At 44.9% G+C, this 22,855-nt stretch overlaps 2 protein-coding genes across 49 annotated transcripts in view; both read left to right on the forward strand.

Moving 5' to 3' along the window:
• The window catches only part of TIA1 (TIA1 cytotoxic granule associated RNA binding protein), a 37,384-nt gene extending 33,938 nt beyond the window's left edge, over nt 1-3,446 (forward strand). For 36 of the 42 annotated variants that reach the window (XR_013402394.1, XR_013402398.1, XR_013402403.1 and 33 more), the window contains one exon: nt 749-3,393. Coding sequence is in view for 32 of the 42 variants with exons in the window: in XM_077958401.1 (XP_077814527.1) it covers nt 749-875 (127 nt within the window). In the remaining 10 variants the exon portion in view is untranslated. 42 annotated transcript variants of the gene reach the window in all.
• A 12,309-nt stretch (nt 3,447-15,755) lies between these two features.
• The window catches only part of C13H2orf42 (chromosome 13 C2orf42 homolog), a 43,481-nt gene continuing 36,381 nt past the window's right edge, over nt 15,756-22,855 (forward strand). For 2 of the 7 annotated variants that reach the window (XM_015112605.3, XM_077959452.1), the window contains exon 1: nt 15,756-16,078. The gene's annotated coding sequence lies outside the window, so the exon portion shown is untranslated. Of the gene's footprint in view, nt 16,227-22,855 lie in introns of all 7 variants that reach the window. The other 5 variants (XM_015112604.3, XM_077959453.1, XM_015112607.3 and 2 more) reach the window with 4 other exon arrangements.

Below are 22,855 nucleotides of genomic sequence, written 5' to 3' on the forward strand. Positions count from 1 at the left end.
AAGGCCAGGGCAGGTGGATTGAGTCCAGGAGTTTAAGATCAGCCTGGGCAACATGGCGAAATCTCGTCTCTACAAAAAGTACAAAAAAAAATTAGCCAGGCATGGTGGTGCATGCCTATAATCCCAGCTGTTCAGGAGACTGAGGTGGGAGAATCGCTTGAGCCTGGGGAGATATAGGTTGCAGTGAGCTGAGATCATATCACTGTACTCCAGCCTGGGTGACAGAATGAAAACCTGTTTCAAAAAAGAAAAAAAAAGAAAAAATCTTGTAATGTTATGAATTTTTATGAGCTTATATTTGTTAATAATTGTTTTGATTTCTTCTTTGAGTAGTATAATGTTAGCTCTTTTTTCATTGTGGGGAACCTACCTGACTCTTTCAGGTAGTGGCTTCCTCAGCAAATATGTTCAACCAAGATACAGAGATGAGATGGACAGTTTTCTTTTCCGAGAATGGGGTTAAGATTTTCTGTGTTCAGGGGAGATGAGTGTTGATAAGTTCAGGGTATTTTCTTAGCTTTAATTTCTAACAAAAGTAAACTGTCCAAAAAAAACATACAGGGATGCTTGTTTTTAAGAGAAAAAAAACTTTAGTAGAAGCTTTCGTTTTCCCTGGCGTAAGTTATTCTATTTGGGTTTAAGAAAAAGTATGTTTCCCATTTCCCATATTTGTTATTTGTTCTTGCCAATACTTTATTTTAATCAGTGGATTTCCTCTCCCCTCTGCTTCTTTCACATTCTCCACCAGTCAGACACAGTCTTCTGCACCATGGATGGGACCAAATTATGGAGTGCAACCGCCTCAAGGGCAAAATGGCAGCATGTTGCCCAGTCAGCCTTCTGGGTATCGAGTGGCAGGGTATGAAACCCAGTGAAAAAGGACTCCAGAATCTAAAGCCAGTGGCTTGAGGCTACAGGGAGTGTAGTAAAGCCGTTGTTTACTTAAAGATTTATCAAATCAGTCAGTGCAAATGTCAGATACAATGTATTTATTTAAAAGATTCATTTTTAATCATGAAATTACTTATCATCCACATTGTTTTAAAAAGAAACAAGATGCTGGATGTCTGCCAATTTTTGCCTTCATTACCTTTTTTGATAAAGTTTCTCAGATCCTTGTTTCAAACACAAATGCAGGGATTGCTGCCACTTTTTAACTATTAAGAGGCAGAAAATTGCACAATATTGAACTTTTTTCCACTAAAGTAGTGTGCAGTTATAGTTTGCATTCCTGATATGATTTAAAACATGTAATATAAAGATGTTAAAAAAAAAAAAAACTGTGCAGAGTCTAGAAGTTCTCTGTCATCTTCAGCTTGTGCACAATTCTGTTTTAGGTTAAAAAAAAAAAAGGCATTGTTTGAGCTGTCCCATCTCCACTGTTATCCCTTTGTGGTTTTTTAATATAAATTATTAGTTTATGTCATTTTTGTATCTACATCTTTTTTCACAAATTTGTCTTGCCTTATTAAAGTTCTGTAAAATATACTTAAATGGAAAAAATGATGTTCATTTAGATTGAAAATTTTTCTCAGATGGATTGATAATTGCATTCATCTTGTGTTTTATATGAGAAGGTGCCTCAAGAATTCCCTGTTGGATTTGTTTAAAAGAATTTTTATCTTCTGTGATAAACTTTGCTGTGTACCAGGAACTATAAAAACAAAAACTTGTTACTAAAGAAAATATCTGAAATGTGATAAGTTCTTATGCCATGTTAATTTCATGTGTCAACTTCAACATTTACATGTATTATTTCATTATGTAAAATGTTTTAGCAATTTAATATTTTGCACAGTTAGCAAACTTTGTATGTCATTTCCTTCAAGGTATCATGCAGAGTTTACATGAAATTTATAAGGTTTTAAGTTGTTTGCATGTGAAAATCAAATACATACTTTGGTAGTCTTTGAATACAAAGTCATCTGCTCTTGTTTTTCAAGAATTTTGAGACACAAAGTTGTATGTAAAGGAATATATTTGCCGTTTTATAGGTAGATTTGCTCAAAAAGAGTAAATCAACTTAACATGTACAAATGATAGCTGTGAAACTGTAGAATATCTATGTGTCAGGCTTGGAGTTCATTGTGACCTCCAAATTTTGCCTGAAGGACCAGCTGGGCAAAGCATTTTTTAAATGTTCAGAGGCCAAAAGATAAACAAACAAAAAAAAAAAACTTAAAATCCTACCTCTTTAAACAGCCTTCAAATAAGAATCCTCAGTGCAATCATTATTTTGATTCTTTTGGTACCTGTTTTCCTGGAGTTCCCAATTTTATTATTTTGGAGTGGCTCCAAGCATTAAGAGGTTTAATCTTTGATGGCATTGTTCTAGTTTTGAAATTTCTATTGTATTTCAGAGTCTCTTAGAAAACTTGTGTGGGAAGTTTCATTTTGTTTTTGGTGAAGGTCACAAACCTCCTTCTTCCTTGACTCAGAGAGGAAAGGTCCCAGTATATATATTTGAATGGTCAGTGGTTTTCAAGACCTTCAGAGAGCTCCCTGCATTTTACCTAGAAACAGAAAAGGCCTGCAAAATCTTAAGTTTCCTGGCCTGCATTTTCCAGGTAGGGGCAAATGACTCCAAGCTGGTCTCTAAGCCAATACCCTTGTAAACCAGAGTCCAGGAAAGATAGCTCAAGTGTGTAATTCTCTGGAGCTCAATTCTATGCAGTTGTGCTATTTCATTAAGTCACTGTGTGTTTTTAAGTGTTGATACATTAAAAGTCGCTTTATGGAAGATGAGTACATTTTTTAAATACTTGGAAATTTTATTTCCTTATTAACTTCTACAGATCAGGGCATGCAACCAAAAGCAGCTTAAATGAAATATTTAAAAAAATAAAATATCAGGAAGCTATTTTTAGATTTCTTCTGGCTTATGTTTCTATTTTAGGACCCTCATTTTTCTCTTATTAAAAAAAATTATTTCCTGTACATCTCATGGACTGCAGGGTAAATTATTTGGGCATAAATAATTTAAATAGTTTTCTTTCATTTTGACTATCTCCAGTAACAACAATTTTTATTAGCCAGCATATTGGCTTATTGCACAAATCTTAAAATGTACATTGACTACTTTTTGAGAAGAAAGTGGTATCAGTACTCGCGATGAAAAGGTTACTACTGAACAAATTCACATTTCAGGAACACCTATCTATCTTTGGTTTAAATCTTACTCTTAGTTTTTCAGTCTAAAAATCATACTGGTATTAGTATCAGGTAAGGAAATTAAAAGTTTTTTAAATGGTTTCATTCTCTGCAATATGCAAAATTTAGATTTACTTTCTGGTACTGTAAAGAACCTGAAGTGATTCACACTTAATGGGTCATTAATCCAGTATTCTTTACCCTGAATGTTTGGATATTAAAGTTCCTTTATGTTTTCTATAACCTGTGGGATCTTCTTGCAGTGATTATTGTGTGTGAGATTTTTTTTCATTTTGGTCTAGCCATATTGTTATATTCACTCAGGTATTTGTTAATTTTTTTTAAGTCTTATTCCAGAATCAGTGGTTTACATTGGGTTACTGTTTAACACCAAACGGAATTGACATTCTGCAGATTTAATTAATTATGAAACCAGGGTCTCATTTTCCTTGCTGATACTTGTTGAAAATGAGATTCACATTCTAGTCTTTATTTTCCTCCTGTTTGTCCTTGTGCTTGCTCATCTTCCTTTTATTTGTGTGTTATAGTTCTATTCCATTTGAGAAGGCAGTTGGTAAGAACTAGAGTCCATGTACAAAGACAGGTTTACTAAGTGCTGTACAGTGGTCCTGAGGTTACAGTTGAATTAGAAAAACAAAATGTACTTATAGGAAATAAGAAAGCAAACCTTTCAAATGAGAGTGATGATTTCTTTTAAAAAAAAAAAACAAAAATCTTTTTTTCTCTCTTAAATAATGTTCTTTATTTCACGAAATCTTTTTTGTTTTTTTTGTTTTTTGTTTTTTTTTTGAGATGGAGTCTCACTTTGTCGCCCAGGCTGGAGTGCAGTGGTGCCATGTTGGCTCACTGCAAGCTCTGCCTCCCAGGTTCACACCGTTCTCCTGCCTCAGCCTCTGGAGTACCTGGGACTACAGGCGTCCACCACCACGCCCGGCTAATTTTTTGCATTTTCAGTAGAGACGGGGTTTCACTGTGTTAGCCAGGATGGTCTCAATCTCCTGACCTCGTGATCCACCCATCTCAGCCTCCCGAAGTGCTGGGATTACAGGCCGGAGCCACTGCGCCCAGCGAAATCATCAATCTTAAGCATGAATAGGGATAAACAACTCCTAGAAGGAACTCAATTCATTCTTCCTGGATTTTCACTGTGTTATTAAATCACAAAAATGATAGTCCCCAATTGTTTCTTTATAGGAGGTTATTATATTTTATTACAGTCACTGCATTGTGACTGTTGTGTTTAGAATTTGAATGTACATCCAAAATGATGAGTTTCAATTTAAGAGCCTTAATAAAATGTGTGTGTCTCAATAGGTTTTTCTACCTTCATTTGGAGACCTTAATTCGTATGAATTAATTCATATGAATAAGAATATGAATTAAGGTATTAGCCAAACAGGAAAACAACAGGTGTCAATGGTAGCGGGATTTTTTTAACTCTTTTTTTTTTTTGAGATGATGTCTCACTCTCGTCCCCTAGGCTGGAGTGCAATGGCGCAATCTCGGCTCACTGCATCCTCCACCTCCTGGGTTCAAGACATTATCTTGCCTCAGCCTCCTGAGTAGCTGGGATTACAGGCGCCTGTCACCATGCCTGGTTAATTTTTGTAATTTTAGCAGAGACGGGGTTTCACCATATTGGCCAGGCTGGTCTCGAACTCCTGACCTCAGGTGATCCACCCGCCTTGACCTCCCAAAGTGCTGGGATTACAGGTGTGAGCCACTGTGCCGAGCTTTTTTTTAAAAAAAAAAAAAAAAAAAAAAAAAAAACAGGATTAATTCACTTTATTTTTCTTGTATAAAACCCCCCCCCTTTTTTTTTTTTTTTTTTTTTTTTTTTTGAGACGAAGTATTTCTCTGTTGCCCAGGCTGGAGTGTGGTGGCACAATCTCAGCTCACTGCAGCCTCTGCCTCCTGGGTTCAAGTGATTGTCTTGCCTCAGCCTCCTGAATAGCTAGGACTACAGGTATGTGCCACCTCACCCAGCCGAATTTTTGTATTTTTAGTAGAGATAGGGTTTTGCCATGTTGGATAGGCTGGTCTCAAACTCCTGACCTCAGGTGATTCCCCCTGCCTCAGCCTCCTAAAGTGCTGGGATTACAGGAGTGAGCCACAGCGCCCAGTCACTGGTAGCATTTCTTTTTTTTTTTTTTTTTTCCTTGGGACAGAGTCTCGCTCTGTCGCCCAGGCTGGAGTGCAGTGGCCGGACCTCAGCTCACTGCAAGCTCCGCCTCCGCCTTCGGGGTTCACGCCATTCTCCTGCCTCAGTCCCCCGAGTAGCTGGGACCACAGGCGCCTGCCACCTCACCCGTCTAGTTTTTTGTAGTTTTTAGTAGAGATGGGGTTTCACCGTGTTAGCCAGGATGGTCTTGATCTTGTGACCTCGTGATCCATGTGATCCGCCCGTCTCGGCCTCCCAAAGTGCTGGGATTACAGGCTTGAGCCACCGCGCCCGGCCAATGGTAGCATTTCTTAAGTGTCTTACAGTTATTTGAAATGTCTGCTCAGTCAAATGGCTGTTTGCAGCACTAGCTTCAGAGATGAGATATTCCCAAGATTGACCAGTAATTAATTACACTGTGGCTCCTAAAGTTGGAGGGTGAAGTTACTGAGAGAGTAAATTCAACTTTAAAAAGGAAAACACAAACTTCTTTACTAGGTGATGGTGTTCAGAAAATAGAGATTAAGCACAATTTTGTATACTGGATAAATGAGATCCTTTGCTATTTATCCTTGTTGAGCTCTAGAATGCCAAAAGCCAGACATGCCCACCAGGCAGGATGTTAGAGGATCCTTCTGTGGTAAAACTAAGTGACTCTTGAGAGACAACAGTTACTGACGTTTAAGAGCACCCACCAAAAACGCCAACTGGCCACCATTCCCTCTACAGCCAGTCAATGGCCTGCCAATGTACACAAATCTTCCAGACAGGTTTTTAGTGCTTCACTTTTACATAGGGATGGGAAAGTACCACTAGAAATTTGAGGAAAACTTTGATTGTGAAAGGTAGCTCCAAACATAAAGCAACTCTCAATCAGAAAATTTCCAGGAACTGGAATATCCCCAGATAAGAGAAGATGCTGTACTCAAGAAATTACGGCCGGGCTCGGTGATTCACGCATGTGATCGCAGCACTTTGGGTGGCTGAGGCGGGCGGATCACCTGAGGTCAGGAGTTCAAGACCAACCTGGCCAACATGGTAAAACCCCATCTCTACTAAAAATACAAAACTAGGTGGGGCACAGTGGCTCACGCCTGTAATCCTAGCACTTTGGGAGGCCAAGGTGGGCGGGTCACCTGAGGTCAGGAGTTTGAGACCAGCCTGGCCAACATGGTGAAATCCCATCTCTACTAAAAATACAAAATTGAGGTGGGCAGATCACGATGTCAGGAGATTGAGACCATCCTGGCTAACACGGTGAAACCCCGTCTCTACTAAAAATGTAAAATATTAGCCAGACATGGTGGCGGGCGCCTGTAGTCCCAGCTACTTGGGAGGCCGAGGCAGGAGAATGGCATGAATCCAGGAGAAGGAGATTGCAGTAAGCCGTGATCCCGCCACTGCACTCCAGCCTGGGCGACAGAGCGAGATTTCGTCTCAAAAAAAAAAAAAGAATTAGCCAAGCATGGTGGCATATGTCTGTAATCCCAGCTACTCAGGAGGCTGAGGCAGGAGAATCACTTGAACCTAGGAGGTGCAGGTTGCAGGGAGCCAAGATCGCACCACTGCATTCCAGCCTAGGCAACAAGAGCGAAACTCCATCTCAAACAAACAAAATACAAAATTTGCTGTGCGTGGTGGCACAAGTCTGTAATTGCAGCTACTCAAGAGGCTGAGGCAGGAGAATCACTTGAACCTAGGAGGCAGTGGTTGCAGTGAGCCAAGACTGTGCCACTGCACTCCAGTCTGGGAGACAGAGTGAGACTATCTCAAAAAACAAACCAACAAACAAAAAGAAATTAGAAGGCAAGACACAGTGCCTCGGTCCTGTAATCCCAACAATTTGGGAGGCCAAGGTGGGAGGATTGCTTGAGCCCAGGTGTTTGAGACCATTCTGGGCAACATAGCAAGACCTCATGTCTACAAAAAATAAAATTAGGGCCTGGGTGCAGTGGCTCACACCTGTAATCCCAGCATTTTGGGAGAGCGAGGTGGGTAGATCACCTGAGGTCAGAAGTTCGAGACTAACCTGGTCAACATGGCAAAACTCCATTTCTACTAAAAATACAAAAATTATCTAGGCATGGTGGCACGTTCCTGTAATCCTAGCTACTCAGAGGCTGAGGCACAAGGATCCCTTTAACTCAGGAGGCTGAGGGTGCCAAGAGCAGAGATCATCCCAGTGCATTCTAACCTGGGCAACAGAGTGAGGCTCTGTCTCAAAAAAAATAAATAAATAAAATAATGGCAGGGCACTGTGGCTCACTCCTGTTATCTCAGCACTTTGGGAGGCTGAGGCGGGTGGATCACCCGCTTGAGGCCAGGAGTCCAAGACCAGCCTGGCCAACATGGGGAAATCCTGTCTCTACTAAAAATACAAAAATTAGCCAGGTGTGGTGGCCTGTGCCTGTAATCGCAGCTATTCAGGAGGCTGAGGCATGAGAATCACTTGAACCCAGGAGGCGGAGGTTGCAGTGAGCTAAGATCGTGCTACTGTGCTCCAGCCTCAAAAAACAAACAAAAAACAATTAGAGCAGGATAGTAGTAAAATATCAGAAAAAGAAATTTAAAATATGAATGCATTCAGTGAGAATATTAAAAGACAAGGAAGAGTTTTAGAACAGAAATTAAAAGTGAAGGGAAAAAATAAAGTTGGCTCAATACAGGAGGTTTAATAAGCAACCAACAGGAATCCCAGGAAAAGAACTGAGAAAATAGAGCGGGTAGAATTTATTTTTTTGAGACAGAGTCTTGCTCTTGCTCTGTTGCCCAGGCTGGAGTGCAGTGGCGCGATATCGGTTCACTGCACCCTCCGCCTCCTGGGTTCAAGCGATTCTCCTGCCTCAGCCTCCTGAGTAGTTGGGACTACAGGTGCCTGCCACCACGCCCTACTAATTTTTGTATTTTTCATAGAGACTGGTTTTCACCACGTTGGCCAGGCTGGTCTAGAACTCTTGACTTCAGGTGATTTGCCTGCCTTGGCTTCCCAAAGGGCCTGGATTACAAGTGTGAGTCACCATTCCTGGCCTAGAATTTATTTTATTTTATTTTATTTTTATTTATTTATTTATTTTTGAGACACAGTCTTGCTCTGTCGCCCAGGCTGGAGTGTAGTGGCACAATCTCGGTTCACTGCAAGCTCCACCCCTCGGGTTCACGCCATTCCCCTGCCTCAGCCTCCCGAGTAGCTGGGACTGCCGGTGCCTGCCACCACGCCCAGCTGATTTTTTTTTTTTTTTCGTATTTTTAGTAGAGACAGGGTTTCACTGTGTTAGCCAGGATGGTCTCGATCTCCTGACCTCGTGATCCGCCCGCCTCGGCCTCCCAAAGTGCTGGGATTACAGGCATGAGCCACCACACCCGGCCTAGAGTTTATTTTAAAATATAAGAAAATGATGAGCTTTGGCCGGGCGCGGTGGCTCAAGCCTGTAATCCCAGCACTTTGGGAGGCCGAGACGGGCGGATCAGGAAGTCAGGAGATTGAGACCATCCTGGCTAACACGGTGAAACCCCATCTCTACTAAAAAATACAAAAAACTAGCCAGGCGAGGTGGCGGGCACCTGTAGTCCCAGCTACTCGGGAGGCTGAGGCAGGAGAATGGCGTGAACCCGGGAGGCAGAGCTTGCAGTGAGCTGAGATCCGGCCACTGCACTCCAGCCTGGGCGACAGAGCGAGACTCCGTCTCAAAAAAAAAAAAAAGAAAATGATGAGCTTCAAGACTGGAAAATGGCTATTACTGAGTTAGCACAATAATAAAAAGACCCATACAAAGTTATACCACCATGAAATTTTAGGACACCAGACAATATTCTAAAAGTTACCAAACAAAAGGATTGAAATTAATATTAGCCTTAGATTCTCAACATCAGCCAGGTGCAGTGGCTCAGGCCTGTAACTCCCATACTTTAGAAGGCCAAGGCAGGAAGTTTAAATGGCGCCCCTAGTCAATCACTTGTAGGGTCTGTTCTCATTGAATAGCCTCCATGGCTGCCAGAAGGGCTGTCTTAGCCTTATCATCCCAATCCCACGTAGCCCCCTTTTACATCGACCAGTACAACAGTTTTGTCATTTGAGCCAAATGGGGCATGAACGCCTGCCAATACCCCAGGAGGCCCACAAAGGTCTGCAGCTGCCTCACCATAGTGGGCTAGGATATGCCTGAACTTTGTCTATGACGACCTCTGGTATGGCTTTTGTCTTACCCGACCAGATAACTCCCAAGAATTTGGCAGACAGTCCAGGTCCTTGGACCTTGGTTTCATTGACAGCCCAACCTCATGCTGCCAAATGTTGCAAGAGGGGCACCACCACTTCTAAATCTGCAAGAGAATCAGAGGTTAACATAATATCAATGTAATGGAGTAGGCGGATCCCCTTTGGACATTTCCAGGCGGCTAAATCCATAGCAATGAGACCATGACACGTGGTAGAACTACGCACATAGCCCTGTGGCAACACTGTGAAAGTCCATTGTCGCCCTTCCCATGTGAAACCAAACTGTTCCTGGCTCTCTGGAGCAATATCATTTGAAAAGAATGCATTAGCCAAGTCCACTGCATAATGCTACTGTCCCAATTCCATTGTCAGGTGGTCTGTCAAATCCGTGATTGACAGGACAGCTGCATGTAAAGGGGGTGTTACTTTATTTAGTTCTTGATAGTCCACTGTCATCTGCCACGTCCCAACAGGCCTTCTGACTGGCCATACCAGAGAACTGTAGGTGCTGTGGGTGCCATGCACTATCTGCACCTCCTGTAGCTTTTTTTTTTTTTTTTTTTTTTTTTTTTTGAGACGGAGTCTGGCTCTGTCGCCCAGGCTGGAGTGCAGTGATGCGATCTCGGCTCACTGCAAGCTCCGCCTCCTGGGTTCACGCTATTCTCCTGCCTCAAGCTCCTGAGTAACTGGGACTGCAGGCGCCTGCCACCACGCCCGGCTAATTTTTTGTATTTTTAGTAGAGACGGGGTTGCACCGTGTTAGCCAGGATGGTCTCAATCTCCTGACCTCGTGATCCGCCCGCCTTGGCCTCCCAAAGTGCTGGGATTACAGGCATGAACCACCACACCTGGCCCTCCTCTAGCTTCTTAATAGTCTCGTTTATCTCCGTATGCCCTCCTGGCAAGCAGTATTGAAAAGTGGAGGTAACCTGTCGGGGTTGTGGCAGAACCTGGGCAGGTGATGCGTATGTCCCAATAGTACCGGCTTTCCTACATGTACTCGGAGTCTGAATTCTCTGGCTGTGGTGTGTAAGTTAAGACCGTGCAAAATATCCATCCCCAGAGTGTATTCCAGTATGGGAGACATATACACAGTGTATAAACGGGGAGCCAAGCAGCCAATGCCGAGGTGCAAAGATACAGGTTTTATTTTCACTGACTGGCCTCCGTAACCACCTATGTATGCAGCCTTGCCTAAACACTTATCCCGGTTCCCATAGATGAGGCTACAATTTGCGCCAGTATCTACCAGCACCAACACCTTCTGTACATTGGTGGGGTACCAGTGGATTGCCAATTCCACATGTGGCCTCCAATCTCTGGTGTCCTGCCAAGCCAGGCACCTTGGCCAGTTCCCTAATCAAACACAAAAAGCTTTATTCCTCCATCCATCTGCAAGTAATCTTTGAGCTGGAGTGTCCAGCAGGACTGGGTTGAGCAGCATCATCCTGCCCCCTCTTGGGCATTTTCCAGAATTGCTGCTCCAGGGACAATTGCTTCCACAAAGTTAACAGCACTTCATTGGGTTGCCTGTCAATTTTGTCTCAGGCAACCCCAGCCAATAACAAATCAATTCACATCTGCCTGGGGGTCACCCGCTGGGGCCACTTTTTGTCCTGTGGGGTGGCTCCCTATGGGAGGGATACCTTCCCCTTCTTTATGGCACAGACTCCCTGCTCACACTGCTGGCTTTCTGCTTCCCCAAGAGCTGCCATGGCAGTATCACCTTAGGTATGGTGGTCACCTTATGCCCCATGTACAGAGAAGGACAACAGCCAGAGAGCTAAAACCACTCAGGGATGCAGAGCCCAACACAAGGTCCTTCATGTGGGAGGTAAAGCATTCATCATCTGGCCCTTTGGGTATTCAAATCAAACATAGCCTGCCACATACCCATCTTCCAAATTACCTCTACCAGCTCTGCATGTGATTGCCATTTACTCACAGTTTTTGATATTTCTCTGGCATCGTTCCACCCTGTCCATATGGCTGCCATCAGCCATTCAATCAGGATGCGGTCACCTTTCCCGTGTGCCAACTGCCTGCTCACCTGCAACCACTGACGGAGGGAGGGGTGAGCTGTGACAGAAGCCAACTTTTCCATCTCAGCAGTGGAACTGGAAATACCGTCAGCTCCTTTGTCCCAGAGGCGGAGCATCCAGGCAGGCAGGGGCTCCTGCTACTTGCCTAACTCCTGCAACTCAGTGGGGGTGTAGGCACTATATGAAGTGTGCTCCACCACTGTAGGGGGGCCCTGAGCCCGCCCTTGGGGCCCAAGGGGCTGTTCATGCTCTATTTTCTGGCAGACCACAGGGTCAGCCTGCAGCAGGGGTTCTTCCTCCTCGGTATCAGATCGAATGGGAGTTTCTGGCCGGGAAGGCAGGCTCAAGCCTGCACTTATGGCAGTTCCCAATTCTTGTTCCAAGCTGTGTATCTGGGCCTCCAGGCACTCAGCTAGCACCTGGAGGTTCCTTACCTGTGCTGCATCCCACGGGGACTGGGCATGCACTTTCCACAGCATAGTCAAAAATGCCCATCCAACTCTGCCGGCAAAGGCACGCTTCTTCTTGGTGCTGTGTGCTTCCAGGTGCTTCAGCGCCTTCTCCATGCTCCCGGGGGACATGTCCACCTCCGCCCCTGTTTCTACCAGGGCCCATCTGAGCAACACAGCTGCCACTAGGTACCACAACCCATGTTGGAGCCACATGGCCAACCAGGGATCGTCAGGTGCTGAGAACTCACTCACTTCAGTATCCTGCCAGTTACACCAATTGTCAGGGTCCAACCCGAGCTGGGGTTCGAGGGGAGTTGGTGGACGGGTGGCAAGTAGTTGAAAGAACACTTGGGGGTCCGGAGGCAGGTGGGACATGGCTTTATTATGTGCCCCCTCTCACAGTGTCAATGATACATTTATGCACCTCAGAGCCAGGTGATGAGCTCACTTATAACATGGTTACATAACTGTGATTATACAATGCACAGGATTGTGCACCTGCACTCCAATCCCGCTGTGTCATGCTGCACCAGATGTTTACCTCAGCCTACTCTTGACTGCCCTGCAGCCATTTTCCTTGCATATATATATACCATGGAATACTATGCAGCCATAAAAAAGAATGAAATCATGTCCTTTGCAGCAACATGGATGAAGCTGGAGGTCACTATCTGAAGTGAATTAATGTAGGAACAGAAAACCAAACACTCCATGTTCTCACTTATAAGTGGGAGCGAAACATTGGGTACTCATGGAAATAATGACGGCAACAATAGAAACTGGGAACTACTGGGGGGAAGGTTGAGAGACTAACCATTAGGTACTATGCTCAGTACCTGGATGATGGAATCATTCATACCCCAAACCTCAGCAATGTGCAATATACCAGGTAACAAAGCTGCATATGTACACCCAATCTAAAATAAAAGTTGAGAAAAAAAGAAAATTTGATTTTGTGCATTCTATCTTATGCTCAGTTTTGGTCTGAGTTTTGTTGTTGTTGTTGTTGTTGAATTTTTTTTTTTTTTTTTTTTTTTGAGACAGGGTCTCTAAAAAAGGCCCAAGCTGGTTTCAAACTCCTGGGTTCAAGCAATCCTGCCTCACCCTCCCAACATGCTGGGATTACAGGTGTGAGCCACCGCCCCCAGCCAAGTTGTTTTTTATATGAGACAATTTGGTAAGGGATCAAAAGATGAAAATACAGAAATAAATGGCATATAAATTTTGCATAACAGAGAGAAGCTTCTAGTACTGATGATGGCAGCTCAAGAAATGGACTTTGCTTTGGAAGGAACAGAGTAGTCCACAGCTTTCCTTCCTATGCTTGCAGGAAACTGCTACTTGAAAAAGATGAAACATCTTTAGATAGGTTTCTCAAAAAGTAGTCAAGTGCCCTTAAGTAAGTACTTCCATTAATCTCAAGATGCCTTTGAAAATTACCGAAAGAAGTTCTGATTTCTATGGCTTCAGTGCTTTCTCACCTGATTTGTTGCAATACAAATAATACAAGGGTTAAAAAGTAGGGACTTTGCACCTTTCTGAATTCCAGAGTAAATAAGTGGTCTTTGAAGAGGTTTTCAAATACAGGTAGGTTAACTACCATTTAAGGCAAAGTCTTTAGTTACATTGCAAAGATAAATTAAATACTTAGGAGGGTAATGTTTTGGATTCTTCCTGGCTATCACTCATCAGTTAATTAGGGTCTTTTAGAGTTTGGTTTGGCTGGGTGTGGTGGCTCACACCTATAATCTGAGCACACTGGGAGGCCAAGGTGGTAGGATCGCTTGAACCTAGGAGTTCGAGAGACCAACCTGAGCAACATAGTGAGACTTCATCTCTACAACATAAAAAATTAAAATAAATAAATTAGCCAAGCATGTTGGCATGCACCTGTAGTCCCAGCTACTTGGGAGGCTGAGGTAGGAAGATGATTTGACCCCAGGGAGTTGAGGCTGCAGTGAGCCATGATCATGCCACTGCACTCCAGCCTGGGCAACAGAGCGAGACCCTGTCTCAAAAAATAAAAAAAAATAAAAAATACAGGCCGGGCGCGGTGGCTCAAGCCTGTAATCCCAGCACTTTGGGAGGCCGAGACGGGTGGATCACGAGGTCAGGAGATCGAGACCATCCTGGCTAACACGGTGAAACCCCGTCTCTACTAAAAAATACAAAACACTAGCCGGGCGAGGTGGCGGGCGCCTGTAGTCCCAGCTACTCGGGAGTCTGAGGCAGGAGAATGGCCTAAACCCGGGAGGCGGAGCTTGCAGTGAGCTGAGATCCGGCCACTGCACCCCAGCCTGGGTGACAGAGCGAAATTCTGTCTCAAAAAAAAAAAAAAAAGGCCGGGCGTGGTGGCTCACGCCTGTAATCCCAGCACTTTGGGAGGCCGAGGTGGGCGGATCACAAGGTCAGGAGATCGAGACCATGGTGAAACCCCGTCTCTACTAAAAATAGAAAAAATTAGCCGGGCGCAGGGGCGGGCGCCTGTAGTCCCAGCTACTCGGGAGTCTGAGGCAGGAGAATGGCGTGAACCCGGGAGGCGGAGCTTGCAGTGAGCCGAGATTGCGCCACTGCACCCCAGCCTGGGCGACAGAGCGAGACTCCGTCTCAAAAAAAAAAAAAAAAAAAAAAAAAAAATACAATGCCAAATGTTGCATGGGACACACTTATACTAAAATAAATAAATAAATAAATAAATTGTTTAGCTCAAATTCAAATGTAATGGAGTGTCCTGTATATTTTTTCTGTCGATTCTAGAGACAGTTGCGGGGTGGTGCAGCCAAAGCTGCCTTGGAGGCAGCTGCAGGTGGGACACATGAGGGGCAGCTGGGGCAGGTCCTGGGGACCACTGAGGTGAGCGCTGCTAGGGCTTCTGTACACTGATCCATTGGCTCCCACACTGAGTATGAGAAGAGAACCAGAGCCCATGAAGGAAGTGCCTTCTTTCCACTATCACTGCATTGTTCCCCAAGTGCCCTCTACTGACAAAGCCTAACACTGAGCCAACAAAGGAAAAATGTTTCACAAAAAAAGGTGAATTGGGAGCTGAGAGACTCCCTTCTCAGGGTCTTGCACAAGAACAGTTTTTCCCTATTTTGTGCTTTCAAGTCTCCACTTAAGTCACTTCCTCGGCTTTCCTTTCTTCACCCCACAATCTAAATCACTAACTTCTCACTCCATCTTATACTTCTCCTTTATAGCATTTGTCATAATTTTTAATTCTATTTAATTATACATGTAGTCGTTTATTTAAAACCTGTCCTGCCCACTAAACTAAAGTACTGATGACTATTTACTTTTTTCTTCTTCTTCTTCTTTGAGACAGAATCCTGCTCTGTCTCCCAGGCTTCCCAAAGTGCTGGGATTACAAGCGTGAGCCACCACGTCCGGCAACTCAGGCCATTTTCGCATCGATTATCAGCGAAAGTCTATTCAGAAATAGGACTCTCTCAGGCCAGAAACAGTCAAGACCAGCACTGGAACTGTGTCAGCAGTAAGATCTGCCAGAATCACTCGAGCCCCAAGGCAGAGCCTGAGTTTTACAGCCGCTAGGTCGGCGTAGGTTCTACCACCGCATTCCCCTAGAGTCTCAGCGGTCTCTGAAGGAGAAAACTACAACTCCCATAAGACAACGCGAGCTCGGGTGGGCGGCTACTTGCCGCTCGTGGGCGGCTCTGACCAATAATGATTGTCGTTACAGAGAACAATTTGGCCCCGTTTGTAAAAGGCCGCGGCAGGCGAAGAGAGAAGAGGTGAGGGCGGTCGTCAGCGAAGTGCCCCGGGACTCGTGGGGGGGGGCGCAGGGCAGGTAAGGGGGTCGTGTTGGAGCGAGGACCGGGGCTGCGGTGGGGCAGGGGTGTAGAGCTGGGGTTCCCAGCGGAGAGCAAGTCCAAGGAGCAGCTGCCGGCGAGGTGATGCTTCTGCCTGGGCCTACTTGGGACCGGAAGTGAGCGCTCGCGCGGGGAGGATGCCGGGAAGCAGGTCCCAGGGGATATGTGTGTGTCGCCGCAGGCCCATCCCGGAAGCCGGCCGTGAGGTGAGCGTCCAGGAGGTCGGGCGGCCGCTCCGTGACTGCAGGGCCCCGACGGCCTTCCTCCGCTGTTCCGAGGCCGTTCAGGGCTGATGTGCCCCAGCCTCCCAGTTGTGGTTTGGCAAGCCATCCAGCAGACTACAAACCCACGTTTGTGAGTTACCTGCTGGCTGTGACACTTCCGTCAAATCTGAGTAACAGTTTCCTCATCTCTAAGATGGGTAACATAGTATCTACCTCACAGGGTCGTGTGGGCAGTACACGAGTAAATGCATAGAAAGGGTTTAACACGCAGTGTACTCAGCTAGTTTTATTATTTATCCGTGATGATCATTCGTTCTCTTCCCCTAACTGTGCCTCACAAGCATGAAACAGCATCCACCAAACATTTAGGTCTGGGTAGTGGTTGGATGGAAACCCACCGCGGGTTAATGCTTCCAACACCAGTCCCTTAACACTCCCGCCAAGGAGGCTGATTTGTAAACTTGCCGAGAAGAGACTACCCAGGAGATCTTTCAGGTTTCAAATACAAGTTCTTTACAAGTTGTGTTAATTGTTAGTATATGCTTTCGATATAGAGTCTCTAGGAAGTAATACTAGTACATGTTTTAAAATTCAAATACTGCCAAACAGTGAAATGTAAGTCTTCCTCCTAACTTCTATTTCCCAAATCCCATGTCATTTCTTCTGAGGCAACAGACATTGAATGTGTGTGTGTATAGATAGCTACATATGTGTGTCTCTGGTCGTTTTTTTTTTTTCTTTTAAAAGGAAGAGTAAAACCAAGAATAGCATATTACAAAGTGCTGCACTTTTTTCACTCCACACTGTATCTTTTTTTTTTTTAAGAGACAGGGTCTCACTATGTTGCCCAGGCTGGTCTTGAACTCCTGAGCTCAGTGATCCTCCTGCCTCAGCCTCCCAAAGTGCTGGGATTACAGGCGTGAGCCACTACATCCAGCTACTCAGGCCATTTTTTTTTTTTTTTTTTTTTTTTTTTTTTTGAGATAGAGTTTCTCTCTGTTGCCCAGGCTGGAGTGCAATGGCACAATCTTGGCTCATCGCAACGTCTGCCTCCCAGGTTCAAGCGATCCTCCTGCCTCAGCCTCCGGAGTAGCTGAGATTACAGGCGCCCTCCTCCACGCCCGGCTAATATTGTAGTTTTAGTAGAGACAGGGTTTATCCATGTTGGTCAGGCTGGTCGGGAACTCCCGACCTTGGGTGATCTGCCCGCCTCGGCTCCCAAAGTGCTGGGATTACAGACGTGAGCCACTGTGCTAGGCCATGCCATTTTTTAAAAAATAGCTGTAAAAATATTTTATTTTCTGGAAAGTATTCCATTATATAGGTATACCATAATTAATTACACCAGTATCTTCTTGAGGGACATCAGGTTGTTTCTTATATTTTGCTGCTACAAAGATGCTTCATTGAGTTGCCTTATAATTTCCCTCATTTCACACACATGGGAATCTGTAAAATAAATTCTTAGTGTAATTGCTGGGTCAGAATATCAGATCAAAATATACTGATTCCAAATACGCAAGGAAGATACCAGACAAGCCCAAATTGAGGGACATTTTATAAAATATTGGACTCTTCAAAACTATCAAGATTAGGAAAAAGAAAGACAAACTCATGGCCTCGAGGAGACTAAGGAGACATGTGGTATCTTGGATTGGATCCAGAAACAGAAAAAAGGGACAAAGTCTAGAGTTTAGTTAATAATAATGTGGCAATGTTGGTTCTTTGGTTTTGACAAATGTCCCATGTTAATATATGATGTTAACATCGGGAAATTGGGTGAGGGGTGTTTGGGAACTGTGTTCTATCTGCCACTTTTCTGAAGATCTAAAATTATTCTAAAAGGTTTCTTCTTTTTTAAAAGGGAGATTGAGGCCGGGCGTGGTGGCTCATGCCTGTAATCCCAGCACTTCGGGAGGCCGAGACAGGCAGATCACTTGAGGTCAGGAGTTCAAGACCAGCCTGGCCAACATGGCGAAATCCTGTCTCAACTGAAAATACAAAAAAATTAACAAGGCTTGGTGATGGATGCCCATAATTCCAGCTACTTAGAAGGCTGAGGCAGGAGAATTGCTTGAACCTGGGAGGCGGAGGTTGCAGTGAGCCAAGATCACGCCACTGCACTCCAGCCTGGGCGACAGAGCAAGACTCTTTCAAAAAATAAATAAATAAAATAAAAAGGAGCATTAGTGGACAACTGGTAAAATCTGAATAAAGCCTGTAGTAGAGTTAATAGTGTACCAATGTTAAGACCTTATTTTTGACAAATGCCCCACAGTTATGTGAGATGTTAACATTTGGGGAATCTGTGTGAAGGGTAGGTAGGAAGTCTGTGTACTGTCTTTAGCTTTCCCATAAAAGCTAAAATTTAGCCAGGCACGGTGGCTCATGCCTGTAATCCCAGAGCTTTGGGAGGCCAGGGCGGGTGGATCATCTGAGGTCAGGAGTTCGAGACCAGCCTGGCCAACATGGTGAAACCCCATCTCTACTGAAAATACAAAAATTAGCCAGGTGTGTTGGCACACCCCTGTAGTCCCAGCTAATCGGGAGGCTGAGGCAGGAGAACTGCTTGAACCTGGGAGGCGGAGGTTGCAGTGAGCCAAGATCATGCCACTGCACTCCAGCCTGGGTGACAAAGTGAGACTCTGTCTCAATTTTTAAAAAAAGCTAAAATGTAATAAATGTGTTGAAATAAATTTTCTTTTTTTTTTTTCTTTTTTTGAGATGGAGTCTCGTTCTGTTGCCCAGGCTGGAGTGCAGTGGTGCAATCTCGGCTCACTGCAAGCTCCGCCTCCCGGGTTCACGCCATTCTCCTGCCTCAGCCTCCCGAGTAGCTGGGAGTACAGGCGCCCGCCACCTCGTCCAGCTAGTTTTTTGTATTTTTTAGTAGAAACAGGGTTTCACCGCATTAGCCAGGATGGTCTCAATCTCCTGACCTCGTGATCCGCCTGTCTCGGCCTCCCAAAGTGCTGGGATTACAGGCTTGAGCCACCGCGCCCGGCCTGAAATAAATTTTCTAAAATTATTCCAAAATTGAAAGCATTTTTAAGAAAGAAATATGCATATATAATGTTAAAGATAATCACAAATCGCCCTCTGAAGGGCATAATCAAAAAGTAAAAGAAAAGACTGGGCGCGGTGGCTCACTCCTGTAATCCCAGCACTTTGAGAGGCTGAGGCAGGTGGATCACTTGAGATCAGGAGTTTGACACCAGCCTGGACAACATGGTGAAACCCTGTTGCTACTAAAAATACAAAAAAGTTAGCTGGGCATGGTGGCCCGTGCCTGTAATCCCAGCTACTTGGGAGGCTGGGGCAGGAGAATCACTTGAACCCTGGAGGCGGAGGTTGCAGTGAGCTGAGATCGCTTCATTGCACTCCAGCCTGGACAACAAGAGCGAAAAAAAGTAAAAGAAAAGATAAAAGAGTGGAATTCCTATGTTGATGCTACAGCTATTCCTATGCTAAAGCTACAGCACCAACAGCTGGCACACCACCTCCTCCCTTAACGACAGACTTTTTTTCCACTTTGATGATATGTTAAATCATCATTAGCAACATAATTTTTAAATTAATTTTTTAAGCTCTTTCATATATTATAAATTATGTGTGTATGTGTGTGTGTATATATATACATATACATACATATATATACACACACACACATATATACATATGTCATGTCATTTTGCAAATGAAAAAATCCTGAAGCCCAGAAGTTAAAGGACTTGGTCACAGAGATAATTCATGGTTAAGAGCAAACTGATCCTTCGTGTTTTGACTTTGGAACAATATTCTAAGAATCCCTGTGGGACTGAATGAGAATACCTACTAAAGAAGTTCATTGAGCTGGGAAGGAATGCTGTGTGAACAGGCTAATGACTCTACATCAGTGGCTTTTAACTGGGGCAGTTTTGCCTCCAGGGGACATTTTGCATTATCTGGAGACTTTTTCTTTTTCTTTTTTCTTTTTTTTTACAATTAGGGATGGGACTTGCTACTGGGATCTAGTGGGTAGAAACCAGGGATACTGTTCAACATTCTACAATGCATAGGATAGCCCCCGCAACAAAGAATTATCCAGCCCTAAATGTCAGCAGTGCCAAGGTGGAGAAACCGTGCTATGCATCTTATTTCACAAAGCACTTATTTTCTTTAAATTGTGTGTGTGTGTGTGTGTGTGTGTGTGTGTGTGTGTGTGTGTGTGTGACAAAGTCTCACTCTTTTGCCCAGGCTGGAGTGCAGTGGTGCAATCTTGGCTCACTGCAACCTCTGCCTCCTGCATTCAAGCAATTCTCATGCCTCAGCCCCCTGAGTAGCTGGGGTTATAGACAAGTGCCACCATGCCTGCCTAATTTTTGTATTTTTAGTAGACACAGGGTTTCATCATATTGGCTACACTGGTCTCGAACTCCTGGCCTCAAGTATCCCTCCTGCCTCGGCCTCCCAAAGTGTTGGCAATTACAGGTGTGAGCCACTGTGCCTAGTCTTCTTTTTAAAACTTTTTTTGTGAGACGGAGTTTCACTCTTGTCGCCCGCGCTGGAGTGCAACAGCATGATCTCAGCTCACAGCAATCTCTGCCTCCCAGGTTCGGGCGATTCCCCTGCCTCAGCCTCTGGAGTAGCTGAGATTACAGACGTGGTGCACCACCACGCCCAGATAATTTTTTTTTTTTTGTATTATTAGTAGAGACGGGGTTTTACCATGTTAGCCAGGCTAGTCTGGAAATCCTGACCTCAGGTGTTCCACCTGCCTCAGCCTCCCAAAGTTGTGGGATTACAGGCATGAGCCACTGCGCCCAGCCTAGAACATTTTTTAAGAAGAATAGAGACCACTGGGCATAGTGGCTCACACCTGTAGTCCCAGACTTTGGAGGCCGAGGCAGGAGGATTGCTTGAGCCCAGGAGTTCAAAGCCAGCCTGGGCAACATAGTGAGACCCCATCTCTGTAAAAAATTAATAATTAGCTGATTGTAGTGGCACAAACCTGTGGTCTCAGCTATTTGAGAGGCCGAGGCAGGAGGATTGCTTGACCTTGGAAGGTCAAGGCTGCAGTGAGCCTACTCCATCTTTTTTTTTTTTTTTTTTTTTGAGACGGAGTCTCGCTCTGTTGCCCAGGCTGGAGTGCAGTGGCCGGATCTCAGCTCACTGCAAGCTCCGCCTCCCAGATTTACGCCATTCTCCTGCCTCAGCCTCCCAAGTAGCTGGGACTACAGGCGCCCGCCACCTCGCCCGGCTAGTTTTTTGTATTTTTTAGTAGACACGGGGTTTCACCGTGTTAGCCAGGATGGTCTCGATCTCCTGACCCCGTGATCCACCCGTCTCGGCTTCCCAAAGTGCTGGGATTACAGGCTTGAGCCACCGCGCCTGGCCATTCTACTCCATCTTTGACAACAGAGTGAGACTCTGTCTCAAAAAAAAAAAAAAAGAATAGGGCCAGGCACAGTGGTTCAAACCTGTAATCCCAGCACTTTGGGAGGCAAAGGCGGGCAGATCACTGGAGGGCAGGAGTTTGAAACCAGCCTGGCCAACATGGTAAAACTGCATCTCTACTAAAAATACAAAAATTAACCAGAGAATTGCTTGAGCCCGGGAGGCAGAGGTTGCAGTGAGTCGAGATCACATCACTGCACTCCATCCTGGGTGACAGAGCAAGACTCTGTCTCAAAAAAAATTTTTTTCTCTCTACATCTTCTATAGTCCACTGATTAACAAATTGGAAAGTACAAATAAGAATAGTTTTAAAATGTCCACGTTTTCACTGGTGCTATAAACTCGTCCCCGACTGTAATTTTTACTGAGTAAATGAAGCTTTGTGAGGCTGGGCACAGTGGCTCACACCTGTAATCCCAACACTTTAAGAGGACAAGGCAGGAGGAGCGCTTGAGGCCAGGAGTTTGAGACCAGTCTGGGCAACAAAGTGAGACCCCTGTCTCTACCAAAAAATTTTTTAAAAATTAGCCAGGCATGGCAATACCTACCTACAGGTTCAGCTACTTGGGAGGCTGAGGCAAGCAGATCACTTGAGCCCAGGAGGTTGAGTCTGCAGTGAGCCGTGATTGCACCACTGCACTCCAGCCTGGGTAACAGAGCAGAAAAAAACATAAAGCACTCTAAAAATGTGATGTATTACTATTAGGAAGGATGAGTGATTGACCAATTATATAACATGGCTCTAGGTGTTTTGTTTTTTTTTTTTAAAGAGATGGGGTCGGCCAGGTGCTGTGGCTCACGCCTGTAATCCCAGCACTTTGGGAGTCTGAGGCGGGCAGATCACGAGGTCAGGAGATGGAAACACAGTGAAACCTCGTCTCTACTAAAAATACAAAAAATTAGCCAGGTGTGGTGGCATGTGCCTGTAGTCCCAGCTACTGGGGAGGCTGAGGCAGGAGAATCACTTGAATCTGGGAGGTGGCGGTTGCAGTGAGCCGAGATTGCGCCCTGCACTCCAGCCTGGGTGAGCAGATTGAGACTCTGTCTCAAAAAAAAAAAAAAAAGAGATGGGGTCCTGCTCTGTCGCCAAGGCTGGGGTATAATGGCACAATGTGCAGCCTTGCTCTCCTGGACTCAGGTGATCCTCCCACTTCTGCCTCCAACATAGCTGGAACTACAGGTGCACACCACCATGCCCAGCTAATTTTTAAATTTTTTTTATAGAAATGAGATCTCACTATGTTGTCCAGGCTGGTCTTGAACTCCTGGGCTCAAGTATCCTCCACCTCAGCCTCCCAAATCTCTGGTATTACAGGAGTGAGCCAC

Source organism: Macaca mulatta, chromosome 13 (assembly GCF_049350105.2).
Source record: "Macaca mulatta isolate MMU2019108-1 chromosome 13, T2T-MMU8v2.0, whole genome shotgun sequence".
Classification (NCBI taxonomy): domain Eukaryota; kingdom Metazoa; phylum Chordata; class Mammalia; order Primates; family Cercopithecidae; genus Macaca; species Macaca mulatta.